The sequence below is a fragment of the Ovis canadensis genome, chromosome 10, assembly GCF_042477335.2.
Source record: "Ovis canadensis isolate MfBH-ARS-UI-01 breed Bighorn chromosome 10, ARS-UI_OviCan_v2, whole genome shotgun sequence".
In the NCBI taxonomy this organism is placed as follows: domain Eukaryota; kingdom Metazoa; phylum Chordata; class Mammalia; order Artiodactyla; family Bovidae; genus Ovis; species Ovis canadensis.
The window spans coordinates 98,739,149-98,757,882 of NC_091254.1; the positions used below are offsets into that span (position 1 = coordinate 98,739,149).

Consider the following 18,734-nt stretch of genomic DNA (forward strand, 5'->3'; position numbering starts at 1 on the left):
AGATGATATGCGAGGATTACAGTGCTGGCTATGTTCTAATAAACCTTTAGCTTCAGGCACTGGAATCTGAGTTTCATATATTTTTACATATCGTGAAATGAAACGTTATTCTTTTGATTTTCACTCAACCACTTAAAAAATGTAAAAATCACTCTTAGTTTATAGGCCATACAAAAGAAACAACGGGGGGACTAGCTGAGTAACACTTAACCAATAGGTGACATCAGTAACTAGTCTCCTACTTTTTAAAAATCCTGCTGCGGCACAGCTGATGGCCAACGTTAATTCCTGTCGTGCAGCAAGGCGACTCGGGGCTGCGTGCCTGTTTCCATGCTCTCTTCCACTACGGTCTGTCACGATGGAGCTATGCTGCCGCAGCGCCTGTGCTCTAGTGGGGCCTTGTTTATCCATCCTGTATGTGAGCGCGCACACCTGCCGACCCGGAACTCCCAACCCCTGCCTTCCCCACCCCTTTCCCTAGGCAACGGGCCTGCCTTCCCCACCCCTTTCCCTAGGCAACGGGCCTGTTCTCTCTGTGAATCTGTGTCTGCTCTGTAGGTAAGTTCATGTGTCCTATTTCAGATCCCACATGCAAGTGATGTCATATGGCATTTGTCTTTCTCTGACTAGACCACTAACCCTTAATAAGAGATGCCTATTGGTTCCTGAAAAATGTCTCTCTGGTAATTTTGTGTACTATTCAATTCAAACAAAATCGAACTTTTTTAAAAGGCTGCCCAATCTGTTAAACCACAAAATGTTAAATACCAAGAAAAATATCTGAAGGTAAACTTCACAAGAATGTAAAAATAAAAGACTCTGAGAGAGCACGCAGAAGTAATATAATCATTCCTATTCCATTTGAGTGTTTTCAGTTGAAAGTTCAAAGTGTCTCACAACTGAATCAGGCAATGTACTTAATGTGAAGAAGGCGAAACTGCCTTTATAGGTCTGAATCCTCAAATAACCTCTTAATACTTCCTAAGTAGAGGGTTTTTAAGTGTACTCCACAGAGGCTGAAAATCATGCTGGCTTTTTGCTAAAGACTAGAATAAATAATAATTAAGTAGCATAGTTCCCAAGACACTTTAACAAAACAGGCTCAGGTCTTTAAATTCATTTTTTAATATACACTTTCTTGAGCATGTTTCAATTTTGACATTTTAGGAGCTGGAACAGTTACCCTGGTTACAATGTACCGTCAACTTATTAAGCCTTCAAATCCTAATGTTCCAAGTGTAAGCAGATTTTAAACCTAGTGATTTTGCTAAAAGTCCAATGGGAGCTGGGCGCATGAGTGTGACTTGGGATTTACAGGCTCTATGATAATTTACACTCGAATGTGGTCTCTCCTTGTGTTACACTACTTTTTAAACAGTCAGGCCTTAACTCTTCAATCCTGAGGTATTTACTACACTTCCTGCTGGCCACGCCTACCAACCCCATGAGACTGCTGAAGAAAAAGTCTGGACTGCAGTCTGCAAACACCAGTCCAAAGGGAAATTCACAGTATCTGGTAGATACTGTGCAAAATCACTCTAAGGAACTGTGCTCTGCATGAAAACTGGGGTAGTAATGCAAGTGTATACGTTGTTTTTAGACTACATCATTAAACACACACACCAATTTATCATCTCTGGTTGACTGTGCTTGGGCAAACAGACCAAACCTGATCTAGAATCTACCTGCCTCTGCCCACTTCTGAAACCAAAAAGCCACACATGGGATGCGCTGTTCAATTCTACTTCACCTCTCTGGCCCCCTCTGGTATCCATCTGAAGAGTCTCCGAAAATGGGCAGAGATTTAAAAAAATCAGTCAACTTGGGTGTTCAAATTGGGTCTACTCTGTTAAGGTTTTAGAACTGACTTTCTTTAAAGGCGGACACGAGCAGTTGCGGAGGCCGGAAGTCCGTCTGCTGCAGTCCGTTATGGACGCCGGGACAACCGTCTGTGTCGGCCGACTTCGGCTTCTGTAACCGCCACTGAGACGACACAGTCACTCGACCCATTTTCTCCCAACAGTTCCCAGTGCTCTTTCAAAATGGGAGTATGAAAACGTGGGAAGACAAAGAATAATATCTGCTGTGAATTATTCTGCTGAATCACTGGCAAAATAAATCAAGCTTTTTATACTTTACTAAAGTTAAAACATAAATTCTCATACACTATATTTTCTGTAATAAAATTCTGAATGGTTTATTACAACGTATTATACCTGAACAATATATCCCCAAAGAACTTTAGAACAAAGCTCCACTCTGCGGCCAGCTAATCCCCCATCTATTTTCCACTTACAGTGTCACAACATCAGAAGCCGTTCTAATAGTTTTCTTTTTTAAAAGAAATTTGAAAAACCACGGATCGAGAAGTATCTGAAGTACGTTTAGAGTCTGAGTCGTCACATCACCTTCAGGATGTTTTCTTTTTAATGCCATGGGACAATGAAAGATAACCACAGTTTTATATAAATAATATTTCTGTTAAAATTCTGATCTCAACTTAACTATTGTTAGTTTACAAATAAAAAGGTAGATATCATAAATTAGGGTAAGCAAAGCATGCAAATCTAAAGAATCTATATCTGAATTCCTAGATTAGCATTAAAACCAATCACCGCAACAAATACCTCAACAGTATGCCTCGTGTGGAGAAAGGAAGCCATACTGAACATTCAATGCCACAACCGTAAGGTTTCGGAGAAGCACCTGTGGCAGTTTCAGCAGTTTCTATATGGAATGCTCCCCCTTTCTAGGATTACTTGAAAAAATCAAGTCAATTCGAATTACGTAGCTGTAAAACATTGACATGTGTAGTTTTTACAGATTCAGAATCTTCTATGTGATTTAAAACGGGCAATGGTTCATAAAACAGGAAACTTAAATAATAAGGGATCACATATTTGCAGGCAACATTTTGATTGAAAATACATACACACACATGAGGTGCAGAAGCGCAGCTGAGCGTAAGCCCCTGTCACGTGACCACCTTGGCCAAGAGCTGTCGCTCCGAAACACTGCCTTCTCAGTCACTTCTAGTAATGTTTAGCATGAAGCCAATTTAATTATGTCAGTATTTCAACAAAAGTTTAACAGTATGGACTAAAAACCATTAACTCACGATTCTGGTTACTTTAAAATTTGGTATGCTGTATCTCAAATACATTAGTAACTATTCCTAGATGGAAATAAGCAAATACATGGAATCATTAAAAAAAAAAAAAAAAGATAAAACATTACTAAATGCCCATTTGTACAGACAAAACATTACAAACATCTAAAAAGTCTTCAATCAAAGAAAAACGTGTATTTTTAACCCTTTGGTATCCAAAGTCTCAAGTAAGTAATTATAAAAACGTTCTTAAATATATTTTCCAGGTAACAATAGGAAGAAAGTATTTTTTAAAGTTTCTACTTGAATAAATTTGGTGTCAAGTTTTCATTTCAAGTTCAACACTACTGGGGGTAGTTTTAATTTGCAACTGAACCCCAACTGTGTCTGCACACGTTAAAATACAACAGCGTCATTCAGAGAGTCTGACAACACAGGTACCAGGCTCCCACTGTAATTTGGCAAAGGAAAAGGCGTCTGAATTTAGACATCACTGCTTTTATCTGAAAGCGCCTTTTATAAAAGCGGTGATTAAACAAATATTAAAACTGGGCACTATTCAGGTTGCTATGGCCACAAATCTAGGCGCCCCAGGCCCCCCACGAGCTGCTCCTTCCCAGCAAGCAGATCTCAGCAGCGGCCTCGGAGTGATCCCTCCACCTGCTTGCAGTCGCTTAATAAAGGGAGCCAGAATCAGGAAACCCAGGCTGCTGAAGCGGCAAGGCCAGAACGGGGTGCACAGGGTCCCAAGATCAGAAACTACTAACTCGGATGACACTTCTCCTACAGTTCATGCTTGCACTATTACTCTGAGGGGCAAGTGGGTGAATAACTGAAAAGAAACTTCAAACTTCAAATGGGAATAAACGTCTAATAAAGTAAATATGGATTACATTTTGCCACGGGCAAAAGTGGCAAACCAACTTTCGATACTAACATTAAATATGCTCGTCACATGATTTGCCCCAGTGAAAATTTCGCTTCTAGATGGGGCTCTATGGGTCAGCAAATAAAGGTGGGTCATAAACCTGGAGCAAACTAAACCAACTCCATTTCAGTTATGAATTCTTAGAAGTTCAGCAAAATACTTTTTTTTGCAACACTGAAAACTCTATTAAGATCCCATGTTAAGACTTCTGTTAACTTTAATCACCTGTGTCCATTTTATAAATCAGGCAAGACAGATTTTTTTCAGAGTGAATCACTGAACTTGCCTATTTAAGGCCATGGATGCGTCTTTCCCTATTTGATGATCATAACTAACTTTCTCTTGGGATCAAAATAATTAAGTTAAAATATACGTAGCTCATTGGAAGATCTATCCAGTCACCACAGAACCAATGGCTTTTATGAAACACTCTCTTACAGAAAGCTGTGGACTCTGTCACAATTAGACACTGGCACCTGTATATAGTGATATTAAAATAGACTGGCAAACTGGCCTTCGATGCAAGCAATTCTGAATCTCTAAATCTCACTAAATCCATTTTTCTACTCTGAGGCATTAAAAAAATCTACTTTTATAGATTGATACGGAAACATTCTCCGTTACCTCTCAAGACAATAAAAATATTAAAAATCAATCAGTGTCAAAGTACTGAAGTAAAGCTAATTCAAGGGTAGAAATCCATAGTTTACAAGCTTGGGAGTAAAAGGTTGTCTTAATCATCAGCAGACAGTGAATTTTCAAGAGTCTTTCTTGGAAATCACATTAAGACTTAATTTTATGTTGTTACTTGAATCGATTGGAGAGCTGAAGAACCAACTTTCCCATGGTACGATCTGCCCTTCTTCCAATCAAACACCCTCTCTGCGTTGCGAGCAGCGTTCAAATCGAGACCGCAGAGAACTGAACTGTCAGGAAAGCGAAGTTAGAGGTGGTGACAGCTCAACTTGACGCAAACTTCACACTTGAGGAAAAAATGAGTGAGAAGCATCTGTAGAGGTTTGGATCATTTAGAGCAGACACACATTTAATCTGGCCACAGAACCGCCATAATCCTGCTGGTTCTTAGTTTTGGATGTAAACAGTGGCAAATTCCAACGACAGTCATGTAAGCGGAAATAAAACCTCACATGAAAAAGAAAACTTGGCACCAAAACTCAAGATGCAAAATAAGAGAAGAAAAAGAAACTCCATCAACATACTCACGTGTGGCGCTAGAAAGTGCGCCGCAGCGCGCGGACGCGGCATGCGTTACCTTACGGACGCGGCCTACATTGACAAGTAGGTTATGTAACAAACCGCTCTAGCCACGGTCGCCTGGCCCGCGGGCCCTCACCATTATCTACCCCATGGCCAAAAAAGCAGCAGCTTCAGATTTTGGCCACTTTATGTAGCAGATACACAAAAAGCAAAGTAGGAGTTAATAACAAAATCATTAATTACCACCAAGTGTGAGAAACACTGATACCAGACAGCGCTGAATCTAGTCACAGAGAAAGGGAAAGTTCCCGCTACCCCATCTACAGCACGGAATATGAACGCTCCAGTTCACTCTGAACTGGGGGAAAAGAATTAGTAGCTGTAAGTAAGGCCATTTTGTGCCCCTTGATGCTCTTAAAGCAAAAAGGCACTGGCCAGGACTGCACCTTACCATGTGGGCAGCGTAACAGAAAACAAAAGATCTAAGTATCATGATTTGGGGGGAATTAAACTATTATTTGTTGGTAGACTAAAAGTGTTACACTATAAAAATGTGCAGAACAGATATTAAAAAGCAATTTACAATTTGGCTTACTGGCAAAATTGACATTTTATCTTTGTGTTAAAACTGAATAACCACACATACGACAGCGATTAATAATGACCACTTGCTCTGCCTCCAGGCCAAAGACTTACAATTTTAAAAACTGCTTTTGGCTAGGCGGCTCAGGCTAAGCATTTGTTCTAAGAAGTCTGTGAAAGTTCAGACCAGGGAAATCACCATGTACAGGTCTCGAGGGTGGCTTATATGAGGAGGGAAAGCAAGCTGGCACTCAGGCCACGCTCAGGCACACTTGGTGGGAAAGGGACACTCGAGGGTCCTGTAACAAGGACAGAACTGTAAATAGGATGATCTCATTTTAAAAAGACACCTATTAAAAAAAGGACATCAAGAAAGAAAGGTATTTATTGGTTCAAAGGATTAAGCTATCCATTAAAGTGAATAAAACTTACATCTTAGTAATAAAACGCTCAGGATCAATCATTGTTTAGAAAACTAAGTCATCAGGAAGATCAACTTCTGATTATTCATTATTTTAATAAATGACAAGGAATTTAATCAATTATCTTATGACTCTGTGTTTCATAATCAAAGCTTCTGTTATTAAAATTAAACATCAGAGTTTTAAACCTAAAAACAGCAAAGAAAATGGCATCTATAACTTTGCTTTAAAGCAATGCATTGAGAATCATCTCAGTGCTTTTTAAAACTATGTAATATATTCATTAGTGAATCATCAATTGTTTTTACATTACCTTAAGTTATAACTACATATGAAGTCACAGGCTCCCTGCAATGTAACAGTTAATACAGGTCATAGTTATAACACTAAATGGCTATATAACTGAATGATCCAAGCCCATTACTAATGTCCAGTCTTAACGATATAATACTTACTGAAACAGAAGCTAAGATACTAAGAGATTAATGATAGCCCTTGGTATTAGACAGGCCTTACATTAACGTATATGGTTCTGCTGTCCAGGATCTATTTTCAATATTTATTATGATACAGAGTCAAAACAATGAAGTGGAAACCAAAGGGTTAAACTAAGTTAGTTTTGTGGGTTTTATTTTTCCCAAAGTCTAAATTTTCACATTTCCAATTAGAATAAAGTGATTTGTAATTAATTTTAATGAAATACTCATTACACTCAAGGTAAAACAAAAAAGCTGATATTATCACAGTTACTTTGGTTATTGTAGCTCTATAGCTTACACTCAACATTTAAGGGTGAAAACCGCATCCATTTTGTTAATGCTGTGAACTGCAGAAGAAAAATTTTTATAATAAATCTTTAAGAAAAAGTTAATACAAATAAATTTAATACTAAAGTAAATGTATAATGCCATGTCTAGCTAATGATTTGCATACACAATCACATTTTAAAATTAATACACTTAAATGCTAATATTGTTCTATGAAGCTGTAAATAAGCCAGTTGATATAAACTGGGCTAAGACAAGGATATCCTAAAATGATGACATCAGTATCAAAAACTCAGAATGAGTTTGAAGTCTTTATTGTATATAGTTCCATTTTACATGGAATTATAAAATCATTAAAAATTGTAATAGGTTTTAAAATATAAGATGTTCTCACATCTAATAAAAGATGAGGAAATAAAAATTTAGAAGAGCTAATTGTCTGCAAGATATTTTGAGCCAGAGAGGCCTGAAAAGGTAACGTAATCCAATTCAAGGCACTCATTTTTAAATTAAAACTTGGCAAACTTTGAAGACTTGCCCACAGTGACACAGCTAGGTGGTGGTAAAGTCAGCAATGCCAGGCTCCAAACTTAACGGGTTAACTGTCATCTCCCTAATACGCTCGCTCACTCTCTCTCTCATGGCAAGAATTCCAAGGCTGCTGTGATCAAGGCCCCTTCTGCTAGCAGTCAATTTAACCCACACAGCAACCTGCTTACTACCGCCAACTCATCTAAAAAGCAAAACTACATTACTAATGTTAAAAACAAAGCTCAGAACTTGTGCTTGCTCTAAACCTGTCTCTAAACACAGCACCCCGACCACATCTTTGGTTGGCATGAATAAATGAAGACGCTTACTCGACTTGAGCCCCGTTAGCCACCAGGGCACTAATGCAGTCCAGGCTCCCAGAGCGAGCCGCCTTGTGAACAGGAGTCTCGCCCTCACAGTCCTGAAACGACAAAAATGATACACACAGTGAAAACATTCAGATCCACATTCTGGAGTCATTAATGAAGGCCATGGGCCATCTCAGCCCTCTCTGAAACTCTGAAACAGAGCAAGGTGAGCGAAATTTGAAGCAAAACACAAATGCAGATGCAAGAGCGGAGCAGACCAAGGAAGGAGCACATGCTCCCGGATTTTCAGGCGAGAACCGAGCACTCAAGGGGCCTCCGCAGCAACGGCACGTGTACTGCAGGCGCAACTGAGAAGTAATTCTTATGGCGAACCACTGTGCAGATGAACGTACAACGCAAAACCACTGTCCTCAGACAAAACCAGTAATCCAGGCCTAACACCCACGGCCTGGTCTAGTCTGCCCACATGTATCTAAGTCTCCCACAGGACATCCTGAGGCCACACATCACCTCAGGCACGCCCAGCACCCTCACTGCCCCAGATGTTTTATCCTGAGCGTGAATCAGCCCTACACTTTAAACAACACTGCTGAGATAAAGGGTCGAGAAAGACTAGGAAGAGAGAACGTGGGAGTCAGACAGGCAGCTCCACACAGTTTAGGCTGCTTGTGACGGGCGGCTGTGTTTAAGGACCTCCAGAAAGGCTGCATTAGAACCTGACCGATCCTTCAGAGGACAAGGAAATGGAAACCCACTCCAGTATTCTTACCTAGAGAATCCCGTGGACAGAGGAGCCTGGTAGGCTGCTGTCCACAGGGGTGCACAGAGTCGGACACAACTGAAGCGACTTAGCATGCATGCATTGGAGAAGGAAACGGCACCCCACTCCAGTATTCTTGCCTGGAGAATCCCAGGGACAGAGGAGCCTGGTGGGCTGCCGTCTATGGGGTCGCACAGAGTCGGACACGACTGAAGTGACTTAGCAGCAGCAGCAGCAGCCCCTTCAGAAAACAACGTTGAAGGAGGCAGAGGAAGTGAGCGACTGACTCAGGGAAATGACTCTGAAGAATACAGTCATTAAAAAAAAGAATTACTCTACACTGTATGAAAGGACCCAAAAAATCTGAAATACAATTTCATTCATAGACTCTGGGGTAAAATAAAAGGTCAAGAAAGACAGCAATCGAGAGAAGCTGCTTCCGTTAGAACAACTGATTTAGGACTTTCTGCCTCAGAAATGCCAACAGTCCTTGAATCAATCATGTCCCGTCATCGTCGAATGGGAGCGTGGTGCAGAAGACCACCCGCAGTTGCGGGGAAAGACAGCGAGCAGGAGCGGAGCGACTGCGCACGGCGCTCGCAGGGGAGAGCGCGGCGGGGCTGCAGCAGAGCGCGCGGCAGAGCACTGCATAAAAACAACGCAACGGGAAAGACGCGACTGCTCACTGCAGGGAAAAGCACACACGTTTAAGCTCAAAAGTGACATAAAATCCCCAACAGAATAGTCCCATTTTTGAAGAAAGAAACAGAAAATCATTAGTCTACACAGTAAACTACCTGGTAAAGTCAACTTAAAACAACTATAAAACCTGCCCCTATTCTCTGAAATGGGGAGGCACACGCTACGGATGTGCAGAAAGGAGGCAGCGATCGCCCATGTGCATCGCCGGGACGAGCAGAGTCAAGACTCAGATGAGATTCTGCCAAGTAACACAGAGACAGAGAAAACAAAACAGGACTTTAAAAACAATCTTTAGTATAAGAAAAAAGGTTTTCTATATTGTTTCAAGAAGATGGCGGGACAGCAACAGAAGGCAGAGAAGAAAGCAGAGCCACCGTGCTCCTACTTCGCATTACGCGAGGAGCCCATTTCAGCTGGGGAGGTCAGAATGAACACTATTTAAAGAAAACTGCAACCAACAGAATGAGAGTCAAGAGCAATTTTATGGTTACTCACATCTCAAGTTCAGACCAGTCATATTTCAAAAATACCAAACAGCTTGTAATATGATTCTAGAACTATTGCTGGCAAACTCTGAGTCATAAAAGACAGAGGAAGACGTGCCAGAAATCCAAAGCAGAAAAGTCACCTTGAATTTTAATTAGAAAAAAAAATTTTTTTCTAATCTAGTTATAAGAAACTCCAGGCAATATCAAGCAACAGCACCATCCTAGAAGGGGTTTTAAAGAGATGACTTATGGACTACAAAAATAAACCACTTAACCACGAACTCCACTTCCTCTTTGGGTAATCTCAGAGCACTGAGCCTCGAGATGGCACATCCAAGCTCCAGTGGCCACTCCTGCCAACCTCAGCAGTGGCAGCGAAGGCCTCCATTACACCTGAGGAAATGAGCTCAGAAAGGTTCGTAACTAACACGCCAAAAGATTAAGACTAGAATATGAGTTAAAACAAAACTTATTAAGACTAGGTTCCAAAATTTATATACACATGAAGAATAGGAAAAACCTGGATTCAGTTCTGTACGTTTGTGTGGGAAATGAAGAAAAACTGTCTACCTTGAGATGAGCTGAGAGGAAGACTACTGGGGCCTCAAGGGTCGCGGGGTGCTGGTCACGGCAGTCCAGCCTGGCAGCCGAGCCTCAGTCCCCCATGTGAGACCACAGTCAGCCAAGGCCCCCCCCAAGGGGGACGTCAGGCCCCAGGAACACCCCCGTCAGTGAGAGGACTGGGCGAGTGGGGCCAGGTGGGCTCTCGCAACACTAGAGGAGCGCTGCAAGGAGACTGGCCCTGGGGATATCCGCCCTGGAGCAGGGCCGGGGAGGGCTTCCACACAGCACCATCCAGAGCAGCTCAGGGAAGGGGCGTCTGCGGAAAATACCCAGCTGCTGGAAACCATTCTATGAAAAGGGGGCTTCTGGGCTTAAAAGTCTTTGAAACACAGCATTAGATGACTTCTTTAGAGCTCTCCAAATTAAATGTTACGTAACAACTTAATTAAAATCATCATGAAGAAGGTTCTACACTTAAAACTCCACATATACACTAAACAGTAACTACTGCTATTCACACTATCCTATCTCACTGATAAGGAAATTGAGTCACAACCAAGGAAACAGCTTGCCCAAGGCCACAGAGACAGAAGGCAGGGCGCACCCTTTCCACCAGGAGGAAGGGGGAGGAGAATCCAGGAGCAGGAAGGAGACCGGTGAGGACAGGCAACGCCTAGCGCCACAGCCACACAGCTGCCCACTCGGAACTCTCGAATTCTCGGAGAAAAGCGACAAAGCAGAGGAGGAGCCTGTGTGAGGGGGGTGGCGTGGAGGGTAACCGGTGAGCCGAGCAGCAAGAGATGGGCCTAAATTCAGGCTCTCCTCGTAGCCCTGCCCCCCTACCCAGGCTCACGATGAGACAAATGGCCCTCACCCTCACTCCCCTTCCTCACTGACCCCTGACTTAAACGACTGCTACAACGCCTTTCCTCAACCTGGTGTCCAGGAGTCACTTTCTGCTTGACACCTGACTACCTCCCAGTCTGGTCACCATCCCCACCTAGTACCTGGAGCGAATAACTCAGCTGGTAAATCTGCCAAAACTGACGCAACCAGATGACTGTAGGTGACTTCAGAGCCATTCTTCTGCTGAACAGGTGTGTCCTCACAGCCATTAGCGGGGATGAAGCTAAGGCAGCTGTGAGCAGGGAGCCAGGAAACCTAGGCTCAAGACCAGACTCCTTCCGCCACCAGCCGTGACCGCGGGCAGCTTGCTGCGGATCACAGTAAGTCACACAACAGGTGAAAGCACTCTGAACAGAAAGCATTGCGATGTGAAGGCCGATTATCCACAAATAGTTTAATAAACTTAAGTTCCAGTTAGCCCACAGGTAAAGATCCTACACTCTAATTAACGCCTCAATTTAAAACTCAACACCATGTAATTACAGCCGGAAGAAGAAAACAAAAACAAACCACGTCAATCACAGGCACTCCCTTACCGGTTTGTTAATGCTGGCTCCTGCTTGGATCAACCAGACGAGGCACTGAGGGTGTCCCCCAAAAGCGGCAACGTGGGCTGGGGTCTGTGCGTAACGGGTGGTGGAGACATCCAGGGTGGCCCCTGCTCTCACCAACTGTATCAAGCATTCCAACTTGGAGAAGAGCAGGAGGGGATAAAAGAGGCACAAAAGTCAGTATACCAGTAACTCTACTCAATCTAAACTCTATGGTGGAAACGAGTGGGGCTTTGCTAAACTTTTTTCTGTTTAACAAAGTAAAGGCATGCCTTCCCAATATCACAAAATTTAAAAGGCTTATTTAAAAACACATTTTTCCTCTTCCCTGTAAAAAAGCTGGTACACAGGAATAGGAAGTCAAAATGATGGACACAATATAAATTTAAATGTTTTTCCTACAGCTAACAAAACCAATATAATGTTGTATATCAACTATAGTTCAATTTTTTAAACAGCTCAAATCAGAAGAGACTAGACTGTATATTCAAGGATTTTGACCAGAAAATTTAAGCTCTGCCACTTTCACGAGCCATTCTAAAAAATTCTGAACACTTAAGAGTGACTGGTTGGATTTTCTGCGTCCTGCACAGGCCGCACTCAGGCCCAGCTCCAGATCTCAGGGAGAAGACGGCGCTGAGCAGGTGAGAGGGCAGCACTTCATCTCGTCACAGTCTGTATAGAACCCCTTCCGCCATCAAGGATAAAACTGGCCGAGCAGCACAGGTGAGCTCTGCTCAGGCAGGTGGACTCAAGACAGACAGAAGGGTGGGAGTCAGGACGAGACTCTGCAGCCGGGCACCAGGATCACACTAGTCTCTGGAGAAAGAGCCAGCACGCTCAAGTTATTCAGCAAGTGCCTACGCTGCGCCCAGCACTGCGAGGGAAGGTCTGCTGTCCTCAGATCGAGGACATTTGCCTGTTTCTCCTCCCCAAACACCATGCAGTCAATGGGGAAAAAAAATTGCTCACTGCCAGCAATCCTCCTCCAGAGGACAGACCTCAGGTGAGGAACAAACGGCTACCCCTGGGTCTCACTCTGTGTCTCTTATCCTCTTTCAGCAATTTCACTGTTTCCTTTCAAAGGGTAGAGCACTGCCATCAACGATTTTGTGAGGATGAACTTGCAGTTGGTGGTACAGATTTAAAATAGGATTTGTCTTCAAGAAACCTGAATCTGAGAGTAAAGGCTGAAAAAGAGGTACTATTTTGGTATATTTTTACATATTGCTTTTATTAATGTACTGAGTGAAAAATGAAGGTCAATAATAGCGACAAGATGAGCAGGTCTCAAAGCCAACAAAAATGAAATAAGGATAAAAATCGCTTGATATGCCAAAAGTAGTTAATCTTAGTATGAACTGAGAGGTCCCTAGACTAAAATTTGTTAACCGTGGTTTGATGAAGGAAAGCAGGTTTGGAATTTTGGAAAGATACTGTTCAGTAGGACACCTTGTAAAAAACAAGGTGTAATTAAGAGTTTTTAAATGATGTCTGGTTTAGTCCTCTGGGCGTGAACAAGCCTCATAAAACGGTGAGGTAATTTGTGCGTAGCTGGCACATTTCTAGGAACACAGATTGAGAGCTGAGAGTAGTTCACAGCATGCTAAACGCTCAGCTGGCTTTGCACAGGCTGAGAACAATGAAGGCTTGCGTGCATGCTCAGTTGCATCTGACACTTTTGCAACACCATGGACTATAGCCTGCCAGGCTCCTCTGCCCGTGGATTTCCCAGGCAAGAATACTGGAATGGGCTGCCACTTTCTTCTCCAGGGAACATCCCCGCCCCAGGGATGGAACCCACGTCTCCTGCATTGGTGGGAGGGGTGGGGTGGGTGGTTCTTTGCCACTGAGCCACCTGCAATGCCGAGAGGAGTTCACAGCATGCTGAACGGTCGGCTGGCTCTTGCACAGAGAACAGTGAAGGCCTGAGTGTGCGCCAAAGGAGGGAAGCTGCTGGCAGGGTGCGGGGAGACAGGGCTGAGAACCCTCATCAGGACCTCTGGCCTGACTTTCGCCCTAACAGCCTTTTCTTGCGGCCCCTTCCGCATGTAAGATCCCACAGAGCCGGAGGCACTAAAATAAAAGGCTCCGGTCACGACTTCTGGTCTCTGAGGGCCATCTACTACAAGGTGTCCAAGGTTTACTACCCACGTTCTGTACAAGCAGAGACTTGGTGAATTCAGCTGGTTTCATTTTTATTACAAAATACACATGCATGAAATTCACCACTTCCATCACCATAGCCATCTTGCTATTTTTAATTCCTAGAAATAGGGGAGGCACCTCTGCCTTGGTAAGTATTCTAAAGGAGTCCTTAAGCATTTTACAGAATGTTTAGGGTTGCCATGCTGTGTCCTTCTTAACCAGGGTAGGGAAGATCGGAATCAATAGGGGAACCTTTGCCCTAAAAATCTGCCTTGGCTATTACAAGGGTGGTGGTGGTACTGTTCAGTCCCTAAGTCTGTCCGACACTTTGGGACCCCATGGGCCGTAGCCCGCCAGGCTCCTCTGTCCACGGGATTTCCCAGACAATACTGGAGGGAGTTGCCATTTCCTTTTCCGGGGGATCTTCCCAACCCGGGACGGAACGGTCTCCGGCACTGGCAGGCGAGTTCCTTATCCTTGGACCACCTGAGAGGCCCGTTACCAGGGTGCCTCTCCCCTCCCCCCACCCCCCAAACACGAAGATGCCGAGAACCAGTGCTTTGAGAGTTACCTAGTTCAATGTGAAAACGAAGATGCGCTCAGCAGGGAGATGGCTCCCGGGCTAACTGACCGGCTGGGGAAATCCACATTCCAGGCTGCAGGGACACGCGCCGGAAGGCGCTTTTATTCTTGTTTATTGACACTGATTTCCCCGGGGATCTCACGGCCCCGCACGGCCAGCCTCCTCGCCCCGCCGTCGCGACTCCCTCTCACTGAAACAAGCCGACTTCGTTTCCCTGGGGGCCGGAAGCTGCTTCCCAAAAGTTCCCGCCTGGCTGTGACGGCAGCCGGCACCAGGAAGCCGGCACGGCCGCTTCCGAGGAGCCCGGAGGCCCTCCCTGCCGAGCACTCCTCGGGGCGCGGCACGCCGGCGCCTCCCGTCAGGTCCGCAGCGGCGCCAGCGCTCCCGCCCGCAGAGTCCACGGGCCGCGGCGCGCGGCAGGCCCGGCGCACGGCGTCGCAAGAGGCGGCCGCTGAGCGGCCGCGCCAGCATCCGCCGCGCCCGGCCCCGCGGGGACCGACGCGCGGCGGGCCACACCGACCCGGCCCCACGCGGCACGGGGCCCCCGGGAGCTTCGAGCGCCGCGTCCCGCCCGACCCCGAGACCTCCCACTCGGCCCCCGGGCGCGAGGCGGCCCGACCCAGGCTCGGCTCGTGGAGGTTCCCCGCGGAGAGCCTTCCCTCAGAGACGCGCCCGGGCGGCGCGGCGCGAGGAGGCTCCGCGCGGAGAAGCTCCCCTGAGAGGGCCTTCCCTCAGAGGGCCTTCCCTCAGAGGGCCTTCCCTCAGAGGGCCTTCCCTCAGAGGGCCTTCCCTCAGAGGGCCTTCCCTCAGAGGGCCTTCCCTCAGAGGGCCTTCCCTCAGAGGGCCTTCCCTCAGAGGGCCTTCCCTCAGAGGGCCTTCCCTCAGAGGGCCTTCCCTCAGAGGGCCTTCCCTCAGAGGGCCTTCCCTCAGAGGGCCTTCCCTCAGAGGGCCTTCCCTCAGAGGGCCTTCCCTCAGAGGGCCTTCCCTCAGAGACGCTCGCGCCGGCGCGCCGCGTCTCCACCACGGGCGGCCCTGCCCTGGGCCCCGCCGGCTGCGGACGAACCTCGCCGGCGGGGCGGCGCCTCGCAGCCGCAGCCCGCGTCCGAAACTTGCGCCGCCGCACATGCGCCGCGCACGCCGGGCCCGCTTCCGCCGGCGCTCCCGGCGCGCCCCGCGGAGCCGCGGTCGACCCCCCCCCCCCCGCGCCGCCGACCAAACGCCCCGGCCCCTCGAGGCGCCGCCGCGACGCCCCGTTTCCGCCCCTCGATTTCCGCCCCCCCGTCCCCGATGCACCCCGCGACCCCCGAGCCTCGGCCCCCGACCCCTTCTCCCCGGCCCCCGCAGCAGAGCGGCGGAAGATGGCGCCTTAAAGGGCCCGCGCCCACCTTGCCGAAGTGCGCGGCCCAGTGCACCGGCGTCCAGCCGTAGAAGGAGTCCTCGGCGGCCAGGTGGGCGCGCGGCGTCTGCTGCAGCAGCGAGCAGAGCGCGGCCAGGTCCCCGTCGCGGCAGGCGCGGTGCAGCGGGAAGCGGAGCGACAGCAGCTCCTCGCTGGAGAAGCCCGCTTCCACACCCGCGCCCGCTCCCACCGCCGACATGGTCCGTCACGGAAGAGCGCGGACTGGCGAGCAGAGAAGACGTCTCAGGGAGGACCCGAGAGGCCACCGCCGCCGTCCGAGCACAAAGGAGCAAGAGCAGCGCGGCCGCCGCGTCCCGCCTGCTGCCGAGCCGAGAGCGCACAGGGACGGGGCGGGGCGGGGCGGGGCGGGGCGGGGCGGGGCGGGGCGGGGGCGGGGCCTGCGGCGGCGGGCTGGGGGCGGGGCCGGAGGCGTCGGGGGTGGAGCCAGGGTCTCTGGGGGCCGGGCCAGGGGCGGGGCGGGGCGGGTGCATCTCTGGCTTGCATCCTCTGTCCAGACCTCAGGGCTGACGGTGTCTTGACTCCCTTAATGAAAACTTCCCGGAGCCGCAGGTTTTGGGTGCGGGCGCAGCCCCCTGAGGCTACGGCCGCGCGGCTCTAATTCTGGCAGTGAAACAGGCGGGGCCTCCGTGGGGCCCCGAGAGCGGTTCCCGCGCTCTGGGTCCTGCTTCTCAGGTGGGCTGCACGCTTCCGAGAACATACGGCGAAAACGCTGAGAAACCCCGCAGCACCCTAGGAAATACCAAACGCTCCCTCTGTGGTCGAGATCACAGGTTTTTGAAGATTTTTTTCTGATTATGAGTAATATGTGAAAGTCAAAAATCATTTCATTATCAAGGAGTAACGTCTATTAAGGAGAAGGGAATGGCAACCCATTCCAGTATCCTTGCGCGGGAAATTCCATGGACAGAGGAGCCTGGTCTGAGTCGGACACGACGGAGCGACTGAGCGCAACCTCTCAACGTGCGTTCCTGTTCAGTCATGTCTGACTCTGCGACCCCATGTACGGTAGCCCACGAGGCTCCTCTGTCCATGGAATTTCCCAAGTAAGAATACCGGAGTGGATAGCCGTTTCCTTCTCCAGGGGGGTCTTTCCAACCCAGGGATGGAAGCCGGGTCTCCTGCTCGGCAGGCAGATTCTTTGTCACTGAACCAGGGGATTGCAAGTAGTCCTACAGGACTGAGCCGCTAAGCACGCATACACATTTAAGCAGCCGTCCCAAAACAGTCCAAAAGGATGCTGACTGTCTAAGCCATGCCACGCGGTGGCTGTGGATATGAGAAAGATAAGGGGCGGTCTCGGGAGTCCTGCTAAAGCCGATAGTCCAGCTGTTTGGTCCCAGGTTTTGCCCAACTCTTACAATTAGTACTAATTACAGATTTTCTTTAGGGCTGTTGTTTTTAAAATGTCCTAGGAGGAGAAAAGTATATTCATAACTCAGATCCTTTGTTTTTATTTGAGAAAGCAACTGTATATAAATGACAAGGTTTCTCTCCTTGACCAAACTCTACTCAGGCTCCCCTAAATTTCAGCAAGGCCTCAGCTTTTGGACTTGTGTGTTCGTCTCTGCATTGTCCGATTTTAGCGAGAATCCTGCTAAGTTGGTTTGGCTAGACTCCCCCATCTCTGATAACTATCTATATCTCACTGGGTTCTTCATCCTCCCCCTAACCCTGGTGATATCTGCTCACCCTGGCCTGCCTTCAGCGAAAATCCTGTTAGGTCAGTTTAGCCAGAATCCTGGACATTTAGTTGACCTCTTAGTTATCGTCTTCTTGGTAATTCCTGATCCACTGACACCCTCCCTACTCCTTGGCCTGAGTCCCCACTTACCCTTGACGCATGCAGAGTTCAGTGTGATCCTTCTGGACTGCAGGGAAACAACGAGGTCTCCCCAGTCCCACTGTGGTGGTCCCCGAACCCACCTGAAGGCTCCCATTGAATGAAGTCTGCCTTCCTACACTTTAACGAGTGTCTTTGAATAATGTCTCCTTTAACAGTTTGAAATGTTTTTTCTCTTTAATGTAAGCAAAATTGGGTATTTGAAGATGTGATGGAAAAGAGGAAGATTCAAAACTCAGTCTATGTACTAGAAACAAAGCCAACCCCAGCCCTGCCTTTAGGATTGGCATTGTGTTTTCCTAAAGGGGATTGTGTGTGTGAGAAGCTGCTCGCGTAGGCCGGGCTTGGAGGAAGAGAGTTCCCGTGAGAGATGCACAGAGGGGTCCACGGCCTTGGTGGACAGTGGTGAGCCTCTTGTGGGTGCTGTGGTCACCCTGGGAACTGGACCCAGTGGACAGGGCGTCACGGGAGACGAGGCTGGAGAGGAGGTGGGCAGCACTGTCCACCACACGTGGAGCCTCTGTGCTTCCTGAAAGTGTCAGTCCACGAGGGCTCTGCTGTGCTGACTAAGGGAGGGCTGGGGTGCAGACGGGGGACCAGAGAGGGTGCAGCTGGCTGGGCGGGTGCCCACTGTGGTGGCGACCTCACCAGGGCCTAAGAGCGGGACCAGAGCCTGGACTGTTCTGCTCTCCCTGCAGCCCCTTCTCCCCGCCCCTGTGCCTCCCACTGCGCTGCCAGGTCCGCCTGTGGAGACGGCAGGTCTGCGTGAACTTGGCCTTGAGAGTCTCGGGCCACCCGGGCTGCGGTGAGAGCCTCTGCATCTATCTGCCTGGCTCAGACAGCAGAGATGTGTTTCCTGCAGCTCTGGGTGTCCGGGTCCGGGTGCCAG

General features: G+C 47.8%; 1 protein-coding gene across 11 annotated transcripts in view; it reads right to left on the reverse strand.

Annotated features, from left to right (window-relative positions):
- Positions 1-16,356, reverse strand: part of ANKRD10 (ankyrin repeat domain 10) — a 31,826-nt gene extending 15,470 nt beyond the window's left edge. For 2 of the 11 annotated variants that reach the window (XR_011446640.1, XR_011446641.1), the window contains exons 1-4: positions 15,974-16,336; positions 11,843-11,995; positions 7,887-7,978; positions 2,628-2,791 (exon numbers count right to left, since the gene is read on the reverse strand). Coding sequence is in view for 4 of the 11 variants with exons in the window: in XM_070292530.1 (XP_070148631.1) it covers positions 6,574-6,607; positions 7,887-7,978; positions 11,843-11,995; positions 15,974-16,183 (489 nt within the window). In the remaining 7 variants the exon portion in view is untranslated. Of the gene's footprint in view, positions 1-2,627; positions 2,792-4,197; positions 6,608-6,934; positions 7,086-7,886; positions 7,979-11,842; positions 11,996-14,576; positions 15,390-15,448; positions 15,666-15,973 lie in introns of those variants that run through there. The other 9 variants (XR_011446642.1, XM_070292526.1, XM_070292528.1 and 6 more) reach the window with 9 other exon arrangements.
- Between the last annotated feature and the right edge of the window lie 2,378 nt (positions 16,357-18,734).